The following is a 19,298-nucleotide window of genomic DNA, read 5'->3' as shown; positions in this document are numbered from 1 at the left end:
GCTAAATGTATTTGATTTTTTTAAACTAGGTGAACAGCCTTTATTTATTCTCCGAATATTTATATCTCAGTTAACTATGATATAATGCTTAGAAAATTGTCACTGTCCTTTCTCAGGAATATGACTTCAGCAGTTTCCCCCTCTCTATACAGTACCGTCAATTTCTCCATCTCCAAGGGATTGTTTTCATTTAGCATGTCATCATGCTCTTGTTTTTCCTATCTTAAAAAAATTTTTCCTTCCTTTTGAACCCATTTTCTCCACTGCTACAGTCCTGTATTTTCGCTCCTCTTTGCAGTAAATCTTCAAAGTTGTCTGTAAGTCCTATCTCCAATTCTCTTCCCTTCCTCCCCCTTGAATCCACTTCATTCAACTTTTACTCACTCCGCTCCACCAAAACTACCCTTCCAGGTTGCTCGATTCAGTGATTTATTCTCAGTCTTCATCTTACTTGACCTATCAGCATAATTTGACAGTTGATCATTCCTTCCTCCATGATATACTTTTTTTTTTTTTAAACCTTCATTTTTTTTTTTAAAAGTACTTTATTTATTTATTTATTTATTTATGGCTGTGCTGGGTCTTCGTTTCTGTGCGAGGGCTTTCTCTAGTTGTGGCAAGTGGAGGCCACTCTTCATCACGGTGCGCGGGCCTCTCATTATCGCGGCCTCTCTTGTTGTGGAGCACAGGCTCCAGACGCGCAGACTCAGTAGTTGTGGCTCACGGGCCTAGTTGCTCCGCGGCATGTGGGATCTTCCCAGACCAGGGCTCGAACCCGTGTCCCCTGCATTGGCAGGCAGACTCCCAACCACTGCGCAACCAGGGAAGCCCCATGATATACTTTTATCATTTGGCTTCTGGGATACAACATTCTTAGTTTTCTTGCTACCTCACTAGTTGCTCCTTCTCAGTTTCCTTTGCTGATTCTTCTTCTCCCTCATCTTAGTATTGGAGTGCCCCAGGTCTCAGTCTTTGATCCTCTCCACTTTTTATATCGATTCTAATCTCATTCAGTATTTTGGCTTTATATGTCATCTATATGCCAGTAACTCCCAAATTTATATCTTCAGCCTAAATTTCTCACCTAAACTTCAGAATCATAATTATAACTGCCAAGTTAACAGTCCAATTGGATGTCTCATAGATATCTCAAGTTTAATAGGTTTAAAACTGAGCTCCTGAAGTAATGCCACCCAACAGCAATGAGCTCATGTCCAGTTTCTAAATACCATTTCCCACTAAAAGGAACCACTACTCCTTGGAGAACTGGCTGATTCCAGGGATAGGGCGGAGAAAGTGCAAGATGAGCCTAGGGCATCTTGTGGAGCCAGAAAATAAGGAAGTGCAAAAAAAAAAATGCAAGAATTCCCTGGCAGTCCAGTGGTTAGGACTCTGCACTCTCACTGCCAAGGGCCCAGGTTCAATCCCTGGTCGGGGAACTAAAAATCCCACAAGCCGCAAGGCGCAGCCAAAAAAAAAAAAATGCAGACATGTCAAAAGAACACAGATGCTAACCTGAAGGCCAGTGGTTTGGCCAAGCTCATTTAATAATAAAAGTAGAAGGAGTAATGGAAATGGAAAATTACCATTTGTCAAATAGCACAGTAATAATTCTTGTCTACCAGAATCATTAAGGGATGCTAAAATGGTGGGCAAATACACTCTGGGAAACAGGATACTTATATACTCTAAAAGTATCTTCCCACAAGACACTTACTAATACTAATGGGAAAAATAGTAACTTTACATTGCAGAGGCCATGTTCAAAGTACATCACTGGTAGATGAGACCTATAAACATCATGTACCTCCCTGATATGATGGGCTGAGCGGGGCACAGCATCACTTCTGTAGTAGTAGTGCCAAAAATTCATAACCTGAATTTAGTCATCAGCAAACATCAGACCAACTCAAATTGAGGGACATTTTACAAAATAACTGATCTGTATTCTTCAACAGTGTCAAAGTCAGGAAAGACAAAGGAAGAATGAAGAACTGTCCTAGATTGGGTATCATATCAATGTTAATAGTATCGTATCAATGTTAATTTCCTGGTGTTGATAATTATTCTTTGGTTATGTAAAATGTTATCATCTGGGGAAGCTGGGTGAAGGTTATACATGAATTAATTGTAATAATTTTGCAACTTAAAAAAAATCTAAAGTTATTTCAAAAGAAAAAAATAATAAAAGGTAAACAAATTAAGAATATACTGAAACCTGATTTCCCCCTTCTGCAATCTATTCCATCTCCATTGATAGCAATTTCATTCCTCTTATAGTCCAGGCCCAAAACTTGGAAGTCAGCATCCTTTATTTCTCTTTTTTTCTCTCATACCCTAAATCCAGTCTACAGGAAATTCTATGGGTTGTGTCCTCAAATATGTCCAGAATCTAACCACTTCTTATCACCTCCTCCTCTTGCCTCCCTAGTCCAGGATGCCGTCAGTACCTGCCTGGATTATTGCAACAGGTTTCTAACTGACCTCCTCGATCCACCCCTCCTGTCAAAACCTTCTGAAGCCTCCCATTTCTTTCAGAGTAAAAGCCAAAGTTTGACTATGGCCCATGAGGCCACACATGATCTGGTTTTGTTCGCTCTCTGACATCTTTTCCTATTACTTACTCCATTCCAACCACTCTGATCTTCCTGCTGTCTCTCTCTCTTTTTTAAAAAATTATTTATTAAAAAAAATATTTATTTATTTATTTTTCTTGCAGTATAGTTGATTTACAATACTATGTAAGTTTCAGGTGTACAACGTACAAGAATTTTGATTCACAATTTTTAAAGGTTATACTCCACTTATAGTTATAAAATATGGGCTATATTCCCTGTGTTGTACGATATATCCTCGTAGCTTATTTATTTTATACAGAGTAGTTTGTTCCTCTTAATCCCCTGCCCTTGTCTTACCCCTCCCCCACTTCCCTCTCCCCACTGGTAACCACTAGTTTGTTCTCTAATACCTGAGTCTGTTTCTTTTTTGTTATATTCACTAGTTTGTTTTATTTTTTAGAGTCTACGTATAAGTGATACCATATAGAGTATTTGTCTTTCTCTGTCTGACTTATTTCATTATGCATAATACTCTCCAGGTCCATCCATGTTGTTGCAAATGGCAAAATTTCATTCTTTTTTATGGCTGAGTTGTATTCCATCATATATATATATCACATCTTTATCCATTCATCTGTTGATGGACCCTGCTATCTCTTGAACATGGCAGGTGTGCTCTTCCCTTAGAGGCTTTCCACTGGCTGGTCCCTTTTACTTGAATGCTCTTTCCCCACGCATTCCTTTGCTAACTTCCTTGTCTTTTTAAAGCTTTTGCCTAAAGGTCTTTTTCTCAATGAGCCTACCAATGTAGGCTTAAAAATTGCAAGTCCATCTTTAAAAATTGCAATCCTCACTCTTGGTTCTCCTTAATCTGCAGCAAATTTTTGGCCATTTTATCACCTCTGAGCACAATACATAATTTTTATTTATAAATATGATATATATTATTATATAACTCAGTAAGTTTGTTATTTGAGTCATATATTACTGAGGGACAGAGAAAGCATCATATGTCTCTTTCCCAATCAGGGAGTTAGGCAACTGTTATAAATTGTTTAAAAGCTAAGAGAATATGTAAAAATAAGATGAGCCAGGACTCTTGGTTGCAAGTGAAAGAAATCCACTCAAATTACCTTCAGGGATAAAAAGGGGGGATTTACTTGTTCACAGAACTGAAGAGCTCAGAAGTAAATCTAGCTCCAGGCATGTGGATGTAGGGGGCTTACAGCTGTCCTCAGAACTTACTGATTTCTCCCTACATCGCTCAGCTCTACTTTCCTCAGAAATAGCCTGGGTCTCAGGCAGGTGTTCTCCACGTGGTCGTCCTGGAAGCTCCAACCACAGATTCTCCCACTTGACTGAGAGCCCAGAATTCACTCTGACCTGGCATGGGTTACCTGCCCTGAGGCAAGGGAATGTGGTGATCTCGTGGCTTTGGCCTGGGCCACAAAAACAGCCCCCAAACCACCCATAGTGAGAGTGGGAGAAGGAAAAGATACAATTAATTACAGAAATGAGCCAAACCAATTTGTGTAAATTGATAGAATAGTTGACATTAGAAGTATAGCACTCTGACCTCTAGTGGTGAGATTACATGGAGAAAATTCAGCATTAGCCCAAAGACAACAGCAGGTTAATTTATTTCACATCATGTTTTATATAATCTTTTCTCAGTTTATTTAAGACCATCAGTGTCCTTCCCTTTTATCCTCTACATTGAAGCATTCACCTGTTTGGGGCAAATTTTCTTTTGGCCTTTCTTGTATCCTTTCTTTTTTCTCTATTTCTACAATCACCATCTTTCTTCTTGGTTTCATATTTAGACCACTGTGATAATCTCCTAACTTATTTCCTTATTTTTAATCCTTTATGAAAACAAACACCTGAAAAGCCTTGCTTAAAAACTGCTTTAGTTGTATGGTGTCCAGCTGGGGAATTTACTCTGACAATTTATCAGATCTAATCAAAATCCCTGGGTCTAGCATTAATTTTCATGTGCCCCCTCATCCTTTTGTAATTAAGAAATTCCAGTTAGCTTTCTACCACATGCAGTGGGAAGCTAACATAAATAATAATATATTTGCATAATACATGTTGACCTGCTGAACTTTAAAAATTGAGAACACATACTTTTCTTATCTCATATATAATAGATTAATCCATTTTAAATTTCATTCTACTAAACTTATATAATATTCTACACAGAAAATTTCATATACACTTACTATCATTTTTCAAGAGTGAATTATATGCATGATTTATTTATCATAAAAAGATACTGATTGGAACAAATTTATAAGTACACTAGCTAATTACTCAAATCATAAGCTAAATCTAAAATATGTGCTCCTAAAAACACAAAACAAACAAAAAAAACAAAAATAAGATATGTGCTCCTAAATTTTTTTTTAATTAATTAATTTATTTTTTGTTTTTTATTTTTGCTTTGGGTCTTCATTGCTGCGTGCAGGCTTTCTCTAGTTGCGGTGAGCAGGGGCTGTTCTTTGTTGTGGTGCACAGGCTTCTCATTGCGGTGGCTTCTCTTGTTGCAGAGCACAGGCTCTAGGGCACACGGGCTTCAGTAGTTGTGGCACAAAGGCTCAGTAGTTGTGGAACACAGGTTTAGTTGCTCCGTGGCATGTGGGATCTTCCTGGACCAGGGCTCGAACCTGTGTCCCCTGCACTGGCAGGCGGATTCTTAACCACTGCGCCACCAGGGAAGTCCCTGTGCTCCTAAATTTTTATTACTTTATTCTATTCTTTCTTGGTTAGTGGCTGAGATAGTAAGAATTCTCTAACTTCATTATTGCCCACATTTTCTCTTCGATTTTCACTGTAAAGAATATTAAAAGACTGAGTTAATTACTCTGAAGGTTTATAGATTTTATTGCACATTTCCCTTATCATTTTTTTCTTTTTTTCTCTCCAATGTTTTTCTTTATTTGAAATTTTGCATTTTTAATGAAAGTATACAGTTTCTTTCTTCTGAAGTATTTATATAGAGTAAAAAAAAAAAAAAGAAAGTCCCTGAAGTCAGACTGCTTAAGCTTCAGTTTTCTCCTCTGTAAAACGGGGATAATGAGGATAATAATAGTTCTCCTAATTTATAGGATTACTTATAGAGTCATTGTGATGAAAACATTTGGTAATTCACATAGAGGGCTTAGGATGGTTACTGGCACACACATATAAGTTCTCAAAAAATGTTAGGTTTTACTATTATTTTATAGATTCACTTGCATTTTTAGCACGTCTTTGTGTACACGAATTGGTTTGTCTACCACCAACATTTATAAAGCATTTAATATTATATTGTTGGCTGAAAAAACAATAACAATATGGAGCGTCTATTCTTATGAAGTTTACAATCTAATTTGAGAAACAAAGCATAAATATTTAAAATTTGTAGACAAAATGTGGTATATACATACCATGGAATATCATTTAGCCTTAAAAAGAAAGGATATTTGACATGCTACAACACGGATGAACCTCAAAGACATTTTACTAAGTGAAATAAGCCAGTAACAAAAGGACAAATACTGTATGATTCCACTTATATGAGGAACCTATAGTAGTCAGATTCATACAGACAGAAAGTAGAATGGTGGTCATCAGGGGCTGGGGAAAAGGGGGATTAGGGACTTATTGTTTAACAGGTTGAGAGTTTAAGTTTGGGGAGATGAAAATGTTCTGGAGATGGATGGCTGCACAAAAATGTGAATGTACTCAATGCTACTGAACTGTACACTTAAAAACGGTTAAAATGGTAAATTTTATGTTATGTATATCTTAACATAATAAAAAGATTTAAAATTTAAATATTCATATGAAAGAAAATACTACAGTGTAACAGATAAACCAGTAAATTATAAATTATCAAATGTCATTTTATTTATAAAATGCATCCATTTATTTTTTGAATAAATAATACATCTGCATGGTCCAAAAATAAAAGGTACAAAATGATATACAGGGAAAAGCAAATCTTCCTTTAGCCACTCAGTTCCTTTTCCCAGAGACATGACTCCGTTACCAATTATTTATATATTCTGCCACAGATTTTATACATGTATAAAACTGTAGTTGTAACTATAGTCACACACTCTATGCACTATGTTGCAAATTTCTTTTTCCACTTAAGAATAGATAGTGCATTGAATGCAACCTTTTTCTTTTTCAGGAGCTGTAGACACCATAAAGATATTTAACCAATTCCCTATTGAGAAGCCAGAGAGAGTTTTCAGTCTTTTGCTATTGCAAGCAATCTTTCAAAGAATAATCTGGCACATATGTCATTTTGTGTAACTGTGAGCATTTCCATAAGTTAAATTCCTAGAGGTAGTGTCACTGGCTTTTCAAATGATTCAGATTAAAAGTGCCTAAAGAGACAGATTTCGCCAAAGAAGTACTGGCATCAGTTGCTTTATCCCCAAACTTGGAAACTTCCTTGTATCCTCTTCTTCTACACCTATCAATCTCTAAGTCTTGCTGATTTTACCTCCTCAGTCTCTTCTGTCCTCCCTTTTCATTTTCCCATTGCTCACAGCCAACAACTTGATTTAGGCATTTCACTATTTCTTCATGTCTGAAATGTTGTCCTCAAACCCATCCTCCTGAGAGAATATTCTGCTCAGACATTTTCATGCTACCCAATACATCCAGGATTAGGTCTAATGTCTTTATTTTAGCAAACAAGGCTCACCTTAATCTGATCCCTGCACTTTCCTTTCCAGCCTTCTCTGCTGTCATCCAACTTTACTCTTTTTTGCTTTTATAATGTACAATAGTTTATAATTTCAGGCCCCCATGCATTGGCCCTCACTGTCTCCCCAGTCTGGAATACCTTTGTCCATTTCCCTCACTTCACCCCTGGGGGAAGTCCTGATCTCTCTGTTGTGCTCCACAGGCCCCTTGCGTTCCTCTTCCATAGGGACTGCTATTCTCTACTGAAGCTGTATCCTTGCAGTAGCCTGAAAGGGTGGTAGGGAGTTGTCTTTCTTCCTTTCTAGCTCCAGCATCCAGCAAGTGCATATCATATGGTATGCACTCCGTGAAATTTGTTTGAACTTAACCAGATCTTGGGGAGAAGGGGTGCACTCATTCATTGATTCAACATGTTTATTGAGAGGCTATTAAGTGCAAGATTATGAGCTAGGCAGTGGGATTACCACCAAGAAGAAGGTGACCCAGGGCCTACTTTTGGTCTAGTGAAAGAGATGGGGCAACATAAACACACAATTCTAATTCAGCTGGGTGAGGACTGCTGTGGACCTTAGGTCACAGTTCAGATTTTTTTTTTTTTTGGATGAGCAAAGGGTGCCATTTTAGCCAGAGGGAAATACACTAGGAAAGTCATTTACAAAAGAAGTCAATTGCCCCAAATCACTGTGAAACCGAGTCAGGCAAGGCATAATTTCGACTTCCTGTTCATGGCTATTGTCTTCACTTTCTAAAGTGGAAATGCTTTTCTGGTAAACAAGGCCATTGTCTGGGGTAAAGAATAATAAGGTGAGATAACTCATGTAAGGTAACCAGGTCAGAATCTGTATATACTCCATGAAAGTTCTCTTTCTCTGCTAAACTGCTGCTCCTAGACTGTCTTCTAAACATTAAAACAAACAAACAAACAAACAAACAAAAAACAACAAAAAACCTTGCTTGGTGTTAAATTATCTATATTAAGTTCAATCCAACTGTTCTTTTTTTACCCTTCTCCATTTTCTTTAATACGACCTATTTTCACAAAAGGTCGAGGAAGCTGGTAAAATGTAATGAAAAGAGCAGATTCTCTGGGAGTCCGGCAGAGTTGGGTTTAGCACAGAGGACTGTCACTGCTACCAGAATCACTTTGGGCACGTAATTAAACTCCCAGTTTCCTCTTTTGTAAAATAAGTATAATAATAAATAAGTGGGGAGATAAAGTTTATGGAAAGCTCTGAACACAGTACCCGATACGGAGTAAGAGCTCAGGAGAAGTTAGCTATTAAACGATTCTAAGAACTCGAGGTCTTGAAGGTCTTATCTTCGTTCTGGCAACCAAAAGAATCGTTAAATGAAATCATTACTAAACCAAGTTGAACCTGAACGCGCACTTCCAGCGATGATGTAATTTGATCTCTCCGGGCCACCGTCTGCGAGCATGCGTAAATAAACGTGGCGGGACGTATGTGTCATGGCGAGCTCCATCTAAAGTCGCTGCAGTTTCCGGAGAGTGGCGTGTAGGTTCTCTTACTTTTGGCTGGCTTGTTATTTCCCGACTGCTGGATAAGGGTGGCGGGTGGATCAGTGAGGGGCAGGGTTTGGTCAGAGTTCCTTTTACGGCGGAGCCTTGTTTCCCCAGTTTTAGTCTTTCTCGGGAGGTTTGCTGGTTTGTTTCGCAGTTAAAAGGGAACTTACCAGCTGGGCGGCGGGAATTGGGAGGCAGGTAGCGCTGCCAGAAGTGAGGACGGGTCTTTGGCCTTAGGTGCTGCAGGGCTGTAAGGAGTATTTAAGGGACCTCGTTGCTTATTGACAAATCTAACTTCATTCGTTTTCCCACTTTCTGCGTTAGTGAGTTTGTGGGACGGGACAAGGCGTTCACAGTTATCTAGCTTTCACAGAGCTGTATCTCAGAAATTTAAACTGAAGTTGGTCTGAAGATTAGGTGTCTTGATTTTTCACTTTTCCTTCTTGTTTACTGATAAAACCTGTTTCTGAATCTCGGGACGACACGTGTCTTTCGTGTCTCAGGTGATGTGGATACTTACTTCATTGCCATATTTCTGTTTTGTAGTTATCGGTATTACTTGAAAAACGCAGACGTGTTGTAGTGCTGGATAGTATTTATTAACTACGGCCAGACGCTGGATCTCAGTCATAGCAAATGTGGCATGTTAACACACCTGTCCTAATCAGACAGAAATTGGGAGTAGTATGGAACATCATTAACCCTGCTGTATAAAGTAGCCTTTTATGGAGTTTAATCCCTTTTAGGTAGTTTTAAAGAGCCCTTACTGTGGTTTTGTGTAGTTGTTGCGAGCTTGCTTTTTCTAATCACTTTTTATTTTCCAGACTCATCTTTCAAGAAGATTTGAGACTAATTGCGAATAATCAAGGTACTCATTTATTTTAAGCCTTTTATGTTGGAGTGACGTGTTACATATTATAACGTGCAGAAAGGTAGCCTAATTTTAATTTCTTAGTGATTTTGCCACCATCATTATCTGGAAATGCCAAGATCTCCCTATCACTAAATCCAAGAAACGTTTTCATTCATTTTACTTAACCTTGCATTACCTGCATTGAGCAGCACTGACCATGTCCACCTCTTTCACATGCTCGCTTCCTTTTCCTTTTGTGACCCACTGATTTTCTTCTTCTCTAGTGGCTTTTTCTTGATCTCCATTATAGGCTGGTTCTCTTCTGTGTGTCAGGTAAATATGGAGTTTCTTAAGGCTTGGTCCTGTCCTCTTTCCAATTAGAAGAAATTCTGTTCTCTTTCTCTGGGTGAGCTAATGCACATCCTCATCAACGTTGTTCTCTGTCTTTTTTATTCTAGCCATCCTAGTGTGTGTGAAGTGGTGTCTCATTGTGGTTTTGATTTGTATTTTCTTTTTTTTAAAAAAATATTTATTTATTTACTTATTTTTGGCTGTGTTGGGTCTTCGTTTCTGTGCGAGGGCTTTCTCTAGTTGCGGCAAGTGGGGGCCTCTCACTATCGCGGCCTCTCTTGTTGCGGAGCACAGGCTCCAGATGCGCAGGCTCAGTAATTGTGGCTCACGGGCCTAGTTGCTCCGCGGCATGTGGGATCTTCCCAGACCAGGGCTCGAACCCATGTCCCCTGCATTAGCAGGCAGATTCTCAACCACTGCGCCACCAGAGAAGCCCGATTTGCATTTTCTTGATAGCTAATGATGTTGACATCTCATCATGTTATTGGTCGTTTGTATATCTTCTTTGGAGAAATGTCTGTTCAAATCCTTTGCTCATATTTTTCGTTGGGTTATTTGTCTTTCTGTTGTTGAGTTGTACGTGTTCTATATGTATTCTGATACCAGACCTTTATCAGACATTTGATTTGCAAATATTTTCTCCAATTGTATGAGCTCTCTTTTCACTTTCTTGATGGGGTCCTTTGAAGCATGAAAGTCTTAAATATGAAAGTCTTAAATGTAAGTGCAGTCTGTTTTTTCTTTTGTTGCTTATTCTTTTGGTGTCATAACTAAGAAACCAGTGCTTATTCTAATGTCATGAACATTTACACTTATCTTCTAAGAGTTTTATAGCATTAGTTCTTAAATTTAGGTCTGCAATCAATTTGAGTTAATTTTTGTATGTGATGTGAAGTAGGAATCCAACTTCATTCTTTGCATGTGGCTATCCAGTTGTCCCAGCACCATTTGTTGAAAACACTACTCTTTTCCTCATTGAATTTTCTTGGCACCCTTGTTGAAAATCAGCTGACCAGGTAATATATTTTTGACAAGCATTCTAGATGATTTTTATGAAACAATAATTCTAGGACAGTGATTCTCAAACTTCAGTGCACATCAAAATCACCTGGAGGGCTTGTTAAAGATTGCTGAGCTTTACTCAGAGTATCTGATTCAGGAGATTTTGAGTGGGACCCCAGACTTTTCATTTCTAACAAGTTCCCCAGTGACCCTAATTGTGCTGGTGTGGGAACCACACTGTGAAAACTACTGGTGTAGGACTTTGGTTCACAACTGTGGCAACACATATGAGAATTACTGGAAAGTTTTAAAAAATATTGATGTCCAGGCTCTGTTCTAGCGATTGATTCAACTAGCGCAGGGCTCAGTTGTCGGTAATTGTCCATAGCTCCTCAGGTGACTATAATGAACACTCAAGACTGAACCTTTGCTGTAGGAGAACAGTGGTTCTCAATCAGAGGTGTATAGTGGAATCACCTGGGCAGGTTTTACCTTCCCATCCTTAAATTCCACTCTGGAGAATGGGGCCTGGGTATTTGCTATTATAAAAGGTCTCCTAATAAATCACCTCTGTAAGTAACCAGTACTCTATATTATTCTCTCTTCATCATTTTTAATATCTCCTTTTTTCACTAACTGTTTTTATTTCCTTTATTAAACTTGATTTCCTCTGCCTTTGAGAAAAAACTTTATACGATCCTGTTGTTCCATTTAACTACTATCTTGCTTTCCTTTTATTCTCAAACTTTCATTATTATTCACTTATTTAATAATTTCTGAAGGCTAACAATTCCATTTACCAGTTCGTTGGCAGTAAGAACTTGAGCTAATTAATAGTGATGAGTGAGTTTGTTCAGGTGCTTACTATATGCAGCCAGGTTTAGGAACCTCTGCATTATATATTTGTCTCTTTTGTGTCCCTAGAGTGAATTTCTGGAAATGGAATTGCTCGGCAAAAGGATATATGTATTAAAGTTAGATATGTATTGCCAGATTGCCCTTCAGAAAGGGTATGTCAGTTTTACCATGCTTTCAGCTAACAGTTGGGTTTTTGTCAGTCTTTGTTATCAGTGGGGTAGATGGAAAGTAACTCCTTGTTTAAACACATGCCCTTAGTGTGTTTGAGCATTCTTTCCTATGCTTAATGGCTATTTGCATTTCTTAAGTGTGTTGCTGGTTTTGGCTTTGCCCATTTTTTTCTGGAATGTTTTTCTTTCTTAGGGTTGCCTTAGACTCTTGCATTATTTGTGCTTTGCCAATGAAGCAGAGCCATGTGGGGAGAGCTTGGTGTTGAGAGAGGGCCTAGGTTCTAATTTTAGCTCTATCAGTGGACAAATCTTTTAGCTCCTCTGGACTTCAGTTTTGTAAAATAAGAGGCTTAGCAGTGTTCCTTGCTTCCCTAACTCTGATATTGTATGTCTACTGCAGTAGACCCCTCTCATCTCTCTTCTTCCATACTGTTTCCCTTCAGTGGATCCGTAAGCAATTGTGTATGGGATGTAAATATTGTGTAATTAAAAAAAGTGAATATATGTCATTCAATTTATAATCCTTCAGTAGTTCTTTAGTAACATTGAAAGGCACTACCTGGTCTTAGCCTTTCTCACTTAACTTTGTTATTTCATAGAGTCATAGTTTATAGAAGAAACCGTAGGGGTTGGGTATTTATTTCACCTTCTCACCTACTGTAAGAATTTCCTCCTACGTTATAGAAAGATTAGCTAAATTCAGCTTAAGCAAGTGTTTATTTATCCATTCATTCAACAGATATTCTGCGTCTGCTGTGTGCTAGGCATTGTTACAGGTGTTGTAGATGTAATGGTGAAAAAGAGATGACACCCTTGTTCTTATGGAGCTTACACTGTAGTGAGAAAGACAGATGCAGTTATATATATGGAGTCAGGTGGGTAAGTGTTATGAAGAAAAATGAAGCGTGAAGTGGGTTAGAGGCCGGTGAGAACGTGTGGGATGCCTAATCAGTGTGTGCTTATTTTAGATGGGGTGATTAGGAAAAGGCCTCTCCAGGGTGTCATTTGAGTAGGGAAGTAGGCATCAAGGCATACGAATATCTGGGGATGATATTCAAGGCAGAGGAAGAGCAAGTGTGAAGACCCTGAGTCAGAAGCTAGTTTGGCCTGCTCAGAGAATGTCTGAAAGATTATTACAGTTGGGGCAGAGTGGGAGGTAGCAGAGGGGGCATATTTCGTTAGACTGGGTAGTGTACAGTAGAAAGTATTCATTGAGAAGCTGCAGTGTGCTAGACAGTTCTAGGCACCACCTGGGATAAAGCAGTGAACAAAGCACCCAAAATCCTTTACCTCCCCCCGCCCCCCCATCCCCCCCAAGAGTATATATCCTAGTAGAAAGAGATAGTAACAAAATAATGAAGATATTTTCATGGAGGAAGAAATTTTCCTCTACCTTTCTAGGTTCTTCTGGCTGGTCTAGGAATTAAACTGACATTAACAGGAGGCAAATAAAACGAAAGTTTAATAACATGTATACATGGGAGAGACCCAGGCAAACAGTAACTCGCCCAAGTGGTTGAAACCCTTGCCTTAAACCCTTTTGTCTTCAGCTAAAGACAAAAGAGGATCTTGGGGGTAGTGGTTTGGGACCTCAGAGGGGAGGAAGGCAATTGCCATGCCATGGAAAAGCAAATGTTTGGTAACAGAGAGGAATTTTAACAAACAGACTTTGCTAGGTTCCTCCCTGTCTGCACACGTAGTTCATACTCTAGTTATCTGTGGTGATTACTCCTTTCCTGGAACAGATGCTCTGTTTGCATTCTTTTAGGCATTTACGGGGAAGGTCAGAGTTTCTTCCTGAATCTTTTGGTCCTTGATTGTTTTCAGCTCAAAATAATCGGCGTGGCAAGCAGACATTTTGGGGTGGCAAGTTTGCTCCCCTGTAATATCTAAGCAGGTGGTGAAGTGCTGTGGTAAGGAAACAAGGCGGGGAAGGCGGATAGGAGGTGTGTGTACCTGGTGAGGTGGGAGTTGCTCAGGAAGGCCTCACTGGTGACATTTGAACAAAGTCCCAAAGGGCTTGAAGGCATTCCAGGCAAGACGAAGACCTTTCGATCAGTGTGTGCCTGGCGGGTGTGAACTAGCCAGGATGCCCGTGTGGCCGAGTGGAGTGAGAGGGGAGAGTGGTAGGCAGTGGGGTCACAGAGGTAACAGGAAGCTGATTATGTCCTTGTAGAACTTTGTAGCAGTTTTTACTCTGGGGCTTTTTACTCTGAGATGGAATACCAAGGGAAGGTTTTGATCAGAAGCCTGAGAAGAATTTAGGTTTTAAAGGGATCCCTGGCTTACGTGCTGCAAGTGTCCTTTGGGAATTAAGGGTAGAAGCAGGGTGACTATTACAGTCATCCAGGCAAGAGTTAATGTTGGTTTGGACCAAGAATGTAACAGTGGGTATGGTCAGAAATAGATTCTGAACATATTTGGAAGGTCAAGCCAGCAGGCTTTTGTTGGTGGATTGGGTTTAGGGTGAAGGAAAGAGAGGAGTCAGGGATGGTTCCAGGATTTTTGGCCTGAGTGGGTGGAAGGTTGGGGTTGCCTTTAAGTGAGACGGGGAAAGTTGCGCGAGCATCTGGTGTGATGTTGTTGGTTGCAAGTGGGGTGAGGTGGGGAGAGGATCAAGAGTTTTGTTTTTGACCTTTTAATTTTGAAATAACTATTAGACATTCAAGCAGGGGTGTTGAATAGGCAGTTGGACATCTGAGCCTGAAGTTCAGGGGAGGACTGGGGCTGGTTATATAAGCATACAGTTGGTATTTCAAGGCCTCGGGACTGGATGAGATCACCTAGGGTGTGTCTGTAACTAGAGAAGAGAAGTCCTGTGGGCATTCCACGTTGAGAAGTTGGAGAGATGAGGAGGAACCCGCAAAGGAGACTTGGGGAGTGGTTGACATGGTAGGAGGAGAACTCAGAGTGTGGGATTCCAGAAGCCAGTGAAGAAGATAGCTTTAGGAGGGAACGCGTGGACAGTAGTGTCAGATGCTGCAGACCGGGTCAGGCGAGATGGCTGAGAATTGACCGCTGTGTACACTGTTGTGAGTCACTGAAATCAGGACAGCGGTTTTGGTGGAGTGGTCGGTTTTGGTGGAGTGGTCGGGGTGAAAGCCCGGTTTAGTAGAGAATGGGAGGGGGAAATTGGAGACAGTTCTTGCAAGGAGTTTTCTTTTAAAGGATAGAAATGTGGTGGAGATAGTAGGTAGAGGAAGTGGGGTCCGGATAAGGTTTTTGTTTTTCAAATGGTAGAAATAACAGTATGTTTATACCCAGATAGTAGTGATTTAGTAAAGAGACAATTAGTGATGATGCAAGAAGAGGAAGCATGGCTGGAATTCTGTGCTCGAGCAGGTCAGAGTAGAGGGATTGTTCTAAGGCGGGTGGGCAGTTCATTCACTGTAACGGATTGATATGTGGGCAAAGACCCATTTCCCGGTAAGAGAATGAAGTCATCCATCTGTACAGAATGTGGGAGGGGATCTGAGGGTCGGCTTCATTCAGGCCTTCTGTTTTCAGTACCCTCTGCAGCCTCATGAAGAGGAGATCTGTGAGAAATTAATTTTCAGAAAACTCCGAAGATCAGCGAGTTTAAGTTTCTTTACCGCAGCTCTTCCCAGTCCTTGCTCTACTAATGCATACTGGGAACCTGTAAGAGGCAGACTTTCCCAAATTTATTTGACCACAGAACTATTTCTTCACTGATAGTTAATAAATAGAACGAATTTGGGAAAGACTAACCTAGTTCATTTCACCTTACCTATAGTTTGCTGAGTCGGCCAGGGCTCTCGTTTGCAAGAACAGAAACCCCAACTCAAATGAATTTAAGCCACAGAGGGAATTTATTAGCTCACGTGACTGGGCAGAGCAGGGCTGCATCTGGCTGCAGGCGTTGGTTGGACCCAGTTGCTCAAATAATGTCAGTGTTGCTCATTATCTCTCCAGCTCTTAGACGGCTTTGCTGCCTTGGGTAGGTTTCTGCTTTGTGACAGGCAAGATGGCCCCCAGTATCCTCAAGCTGACAGCCTCCTAACTTAGCCACTTCAGTGAAAGAGAAGCCAGCTCTCCTGTTAGCCCCGGCACAGAAGTTCTCGTGATGATTCTGACTGGCTCGGCTTGTCATGTCCAAACCTGAACCAATCGTTGTGGCCCAGAGGATGAATTACTCTGGCAGGCATGGGTCTCATGTGCCATGGCTGCACCTGGGGAAGGAGGAGGCCTGTGACTGACAGTCCTACCCTGACCACGTGGTATGTGTGTTCACTATAATTTAAACAGTTCTTGATTGATTGCCATCTGGGTTATTTCTGAGCTTTTGTTCTTCTGAGCAATGTAAAGCTAGCTGAGATTTGAACACAGATTTGTCTGATTTACAGGGCGTAGTTTGTCATACTTGTAAAGAGTGCATTATAGCCAAGGGCACAAAGTGAGCCTGGCTGGAAATGCTCTGTTAATGGAAAGATGGGAATCTGACAAATGAAGAGAAGGAAAATTCATCAGAAAGGCTCGAGACCAGTGGAGAGTGTAGGACCCTTAACGCTGGTTTAGGCGACCTGGATGAAAAGTGGTCATTCCGGGTAATTAAGTAGGCCGTAGAGTCTCACACAGCACGTGGGCTCAGGCTCATCTGCCGTGGAGTCTTTGAGCTGCTTTGGGTAAGTTAGCTTCTCTGTGTTTTAGATTACTCTTCATTTTTTTTTTTTATTTGGCTGTGCCACGCGGCTTATGGGATTTTAGTTCCCCGACCAGGGATGGAACCCAGGTTCTTGGCAGTGAGAGTGCGGAGTCCTAACCATTGGACAGCCAGGGGATTCCCTAGATTACTCTTTAAAGTGAGTATAACACCACCCCCTACCTCCTGGAGTTGTTGTGAACGGTTAATGAGGTGGTGCTGTGAAGCACTTGCTTCCGGTCTGGACACAGTGTTAGCGGAGGTCTGCCAGCAAGTGTCCTCAAGGATCGGTAGATCTCATTTTCTTTCTTTTTTTTTTAAAAATAAATCTGTTGGTTTTTTTTTTAAAGTTATACAATTTTTATTTATTTATTTATTTATTTATGGCTGTGTTGGGTCTTCGTTTCTGTGCGAGGGCTTTCTCTAGTTGCGGCAAGTGGGGGCCACTCTTCATCGCGGTGCGCGGGCCTCTCATTATCGCGGCCTCTCTTGTTGCGGAGCACAGGCTCCAGACGCGCAGGCTCCAGACGCGCAGGCTCAGCAATTGTGGCTCACGGGCCTAGTTGCTCCGCGGCATGTGGGATCTTCCCAGACCAGGGCTCGAACCCGTGTCCCCTGCATTGGCAGGCAGATTCTCAACCACTGCGCCACCAGGGAAGCCCCAGATCTCATTTTCTTGTGCTTCGCTTTATTGTGCTTCGCAGATGTTGCCTTTGTTTGTTTGTTTTTGTTTTTGCACATTGAAGCTTTGTGGCAACCCGGCATCCGGCATGTCTGTTGGTGCCATTTTCCCAGCAGCATTTACTCTGTGTCTCTGTGTCACGTTTTGGTAATTCTCGCAGTATTTCAAACTCTTTCATCATTGTTATATTTGTTATGGTGATCTGTAATCATTTATCTTTGTTACTGTTGTAGTTGTTTTGGGACGCCTTGAACTACGCCTGTATGCGATAGTGAACTTAATTGGTAAATGTGCGCTCCTACTTACACCAACTGGCCCTTCCCCCGTCTCTCCCCCTTTCCTCGTGCCTCCCTATTCCCTGAGACACACCGATACTGAAATTAGGCCACTTAATAACCCGGCAGTGGCCTCTAAGTGTCCAAGTGAAAGGAAGAATTGCATGTCTCTCAGTTTAAATAAACTAGAAGTGATTAAGCTTAATGAGGAAGCCGAGATAGACTGAAAGCTAGGCTTCTTGTGCCAGTTAGCCAAATTGTGAATGTAAAGGAAGCGTTCTTGAAGGATATTGAAACAGATCCTCCAGTGAACACATGGATGATAAAAAAGCAAAACAGCCTTATTGCTGCTATGGAGAAAGTTTGAGTGGTGTGGATAGATGATCAAACCAGCCGCAACGTTCCCTTAAGCCAAAGCCTAATCTTGAGCAAGGCCCTAACTCTGTTCAATTTGGTGCAGGCTGATAGAGGTGAGGAAGCTACAGAAGAAAAGTTTGAAGCTAGCAGAGGTTGGTTCATGAGGTTAAAGGGAAGAAGCCGTCTTCATACGTAAAAGTGCAAGGTGAAGAAGCAAGTGCTGATGTAGAAGCTGCAGCAAGTTACCCAGAAGGTCCAGAAGATCTAGCTGAGTTAATTACAGTGGCTCAGTGCCTGGTTTCAAAACTTCAAAGGACAGACTGACTCTCTTGTCGGGGCTAATACAGCTGATAATGATAAGTTGAAGCCGGTGCTCCTTTACCATTCCGGAAATCCTAGGGCCCTTAAGAATTATGCTAAATCTTCCCTGCCTGTGCTCTATAAATGGAACAACAAAGCCTGAATGACAGCACATCTGTTTATGACATGGTTTACTGAATATTTTAAGCCCACTATTGAGACCTACTGCCTAGAAAAAACATTCCTTTGAAAATATTACTGCTCATTGACAGTACACCTGGTCACCCAAGAGCTCTGATGGAGATATACAAGGAGATTAATGTTTTTCATGCTGCTAACACAGCGTCCATTCCGCAGCCCATGGGTCAAGTAGTACTTTTGACTTTCAAGTGTTATTATTGAAGAAATATGTTTTTATAAGGCTAAGCTGCTATAGATAGTGATTCCTCTGATGGATCTGGGCAAAGTAAATTGAAAACCTTCTGGAAAGGAGTCACCATTCTAGGTGCCATTGAAGACATTCGTGATTCGTAGGAGGAGGTCAAAATTTCAACATTAACAGGAGTTTGGAACAAGTCGATTCCAACTTTCATGGATGACTTTGAGGGGTTCAAGGTTTCGTGGAGGAGATAACTGCGGATGTGGTGGAATTAGCAAGAGAACTAGAATTAGAAATGGAGTCTGAAAACGTGACTGAATTGCTGCAATCTCATGGTAAAACTTGGATGGATGGGGAGTTGCTTCTTATGGATAAGCAAGGAAAGTGATCTCTTGAGATGGAATCTATTCCTGGTGAAGATGCTGTGAAGATTGTTGAAATGACAGCAAAGGATTTAGAATATTACGTAAACTTAGTTAATAAAGCAGAGGCAAGGTTTGAGAGAATCGACTTTAATTTCAAAAGAAGCTCTACTGTGGGTAAAATGCTGTCAAACGGCATTGCATGCCTATAGAGAAACTGTTCATGAAAGGAAGAGTCAATTGATGGGCAAACGTCACTGTT

General features: G+C 40.7%; 1 protein-coding gene across 3 annotated transcripts in view; it reads left to right on the top strand.

Annotated features, from left to right (window-relative positions):
• Positions 1 to 8,708: 8,708 nt before the first annotated feature.
• The window catches only part of CDKAL1 (CDK5 regulatory subunit associated protein 1 like 1), a 669,276-nt gene continuing 658,686 nt past the window's right edge, over positions 8,709 to 19,298 (top strand). Inside the window, exons 1-2 of one of the 3 annotated variants that reach the window (XM_007197148.2) lie at positions 8,709 to 8,779; positions 9,612 to 9,655. In XM_007197148.2, coding sequence (XP_007197210.2) covers positions 8,727 to 8,779; positions 9,612 to 9,655 — 97 coding nt within the window. In that variant the 5' untranslated portion in view covers positions 8,709 to 8,726. Of the gene's footprint in view, positions 8,780 to 8,989; positions 9,291 to 9,611; positions 9,656 to 19,298 lie in introns of those variants that run through there. The other 2 variants (XM_057555487.1, XM_057555486.1) reach the window with 2 other exon arrangements.

This window comes from Balaenoptera acutorostrata, chromosome 10, assembly GCF_949987535.1.
Source record: "Balaenoptera acutorostrata chromosome 10, mBalAcu1.1, whole genome shotgun sequence".
Taxonomy (NCBI): Eukaryota; Metazoa; Chordata; class Mammalia; order Artiodactyla; family Balaenopteridae; genus Balaenoptera; species Balaenoptera acutorostrata.
This window is presented reverse-complemented; position numbering and strand designations above follow the sequence as displayed.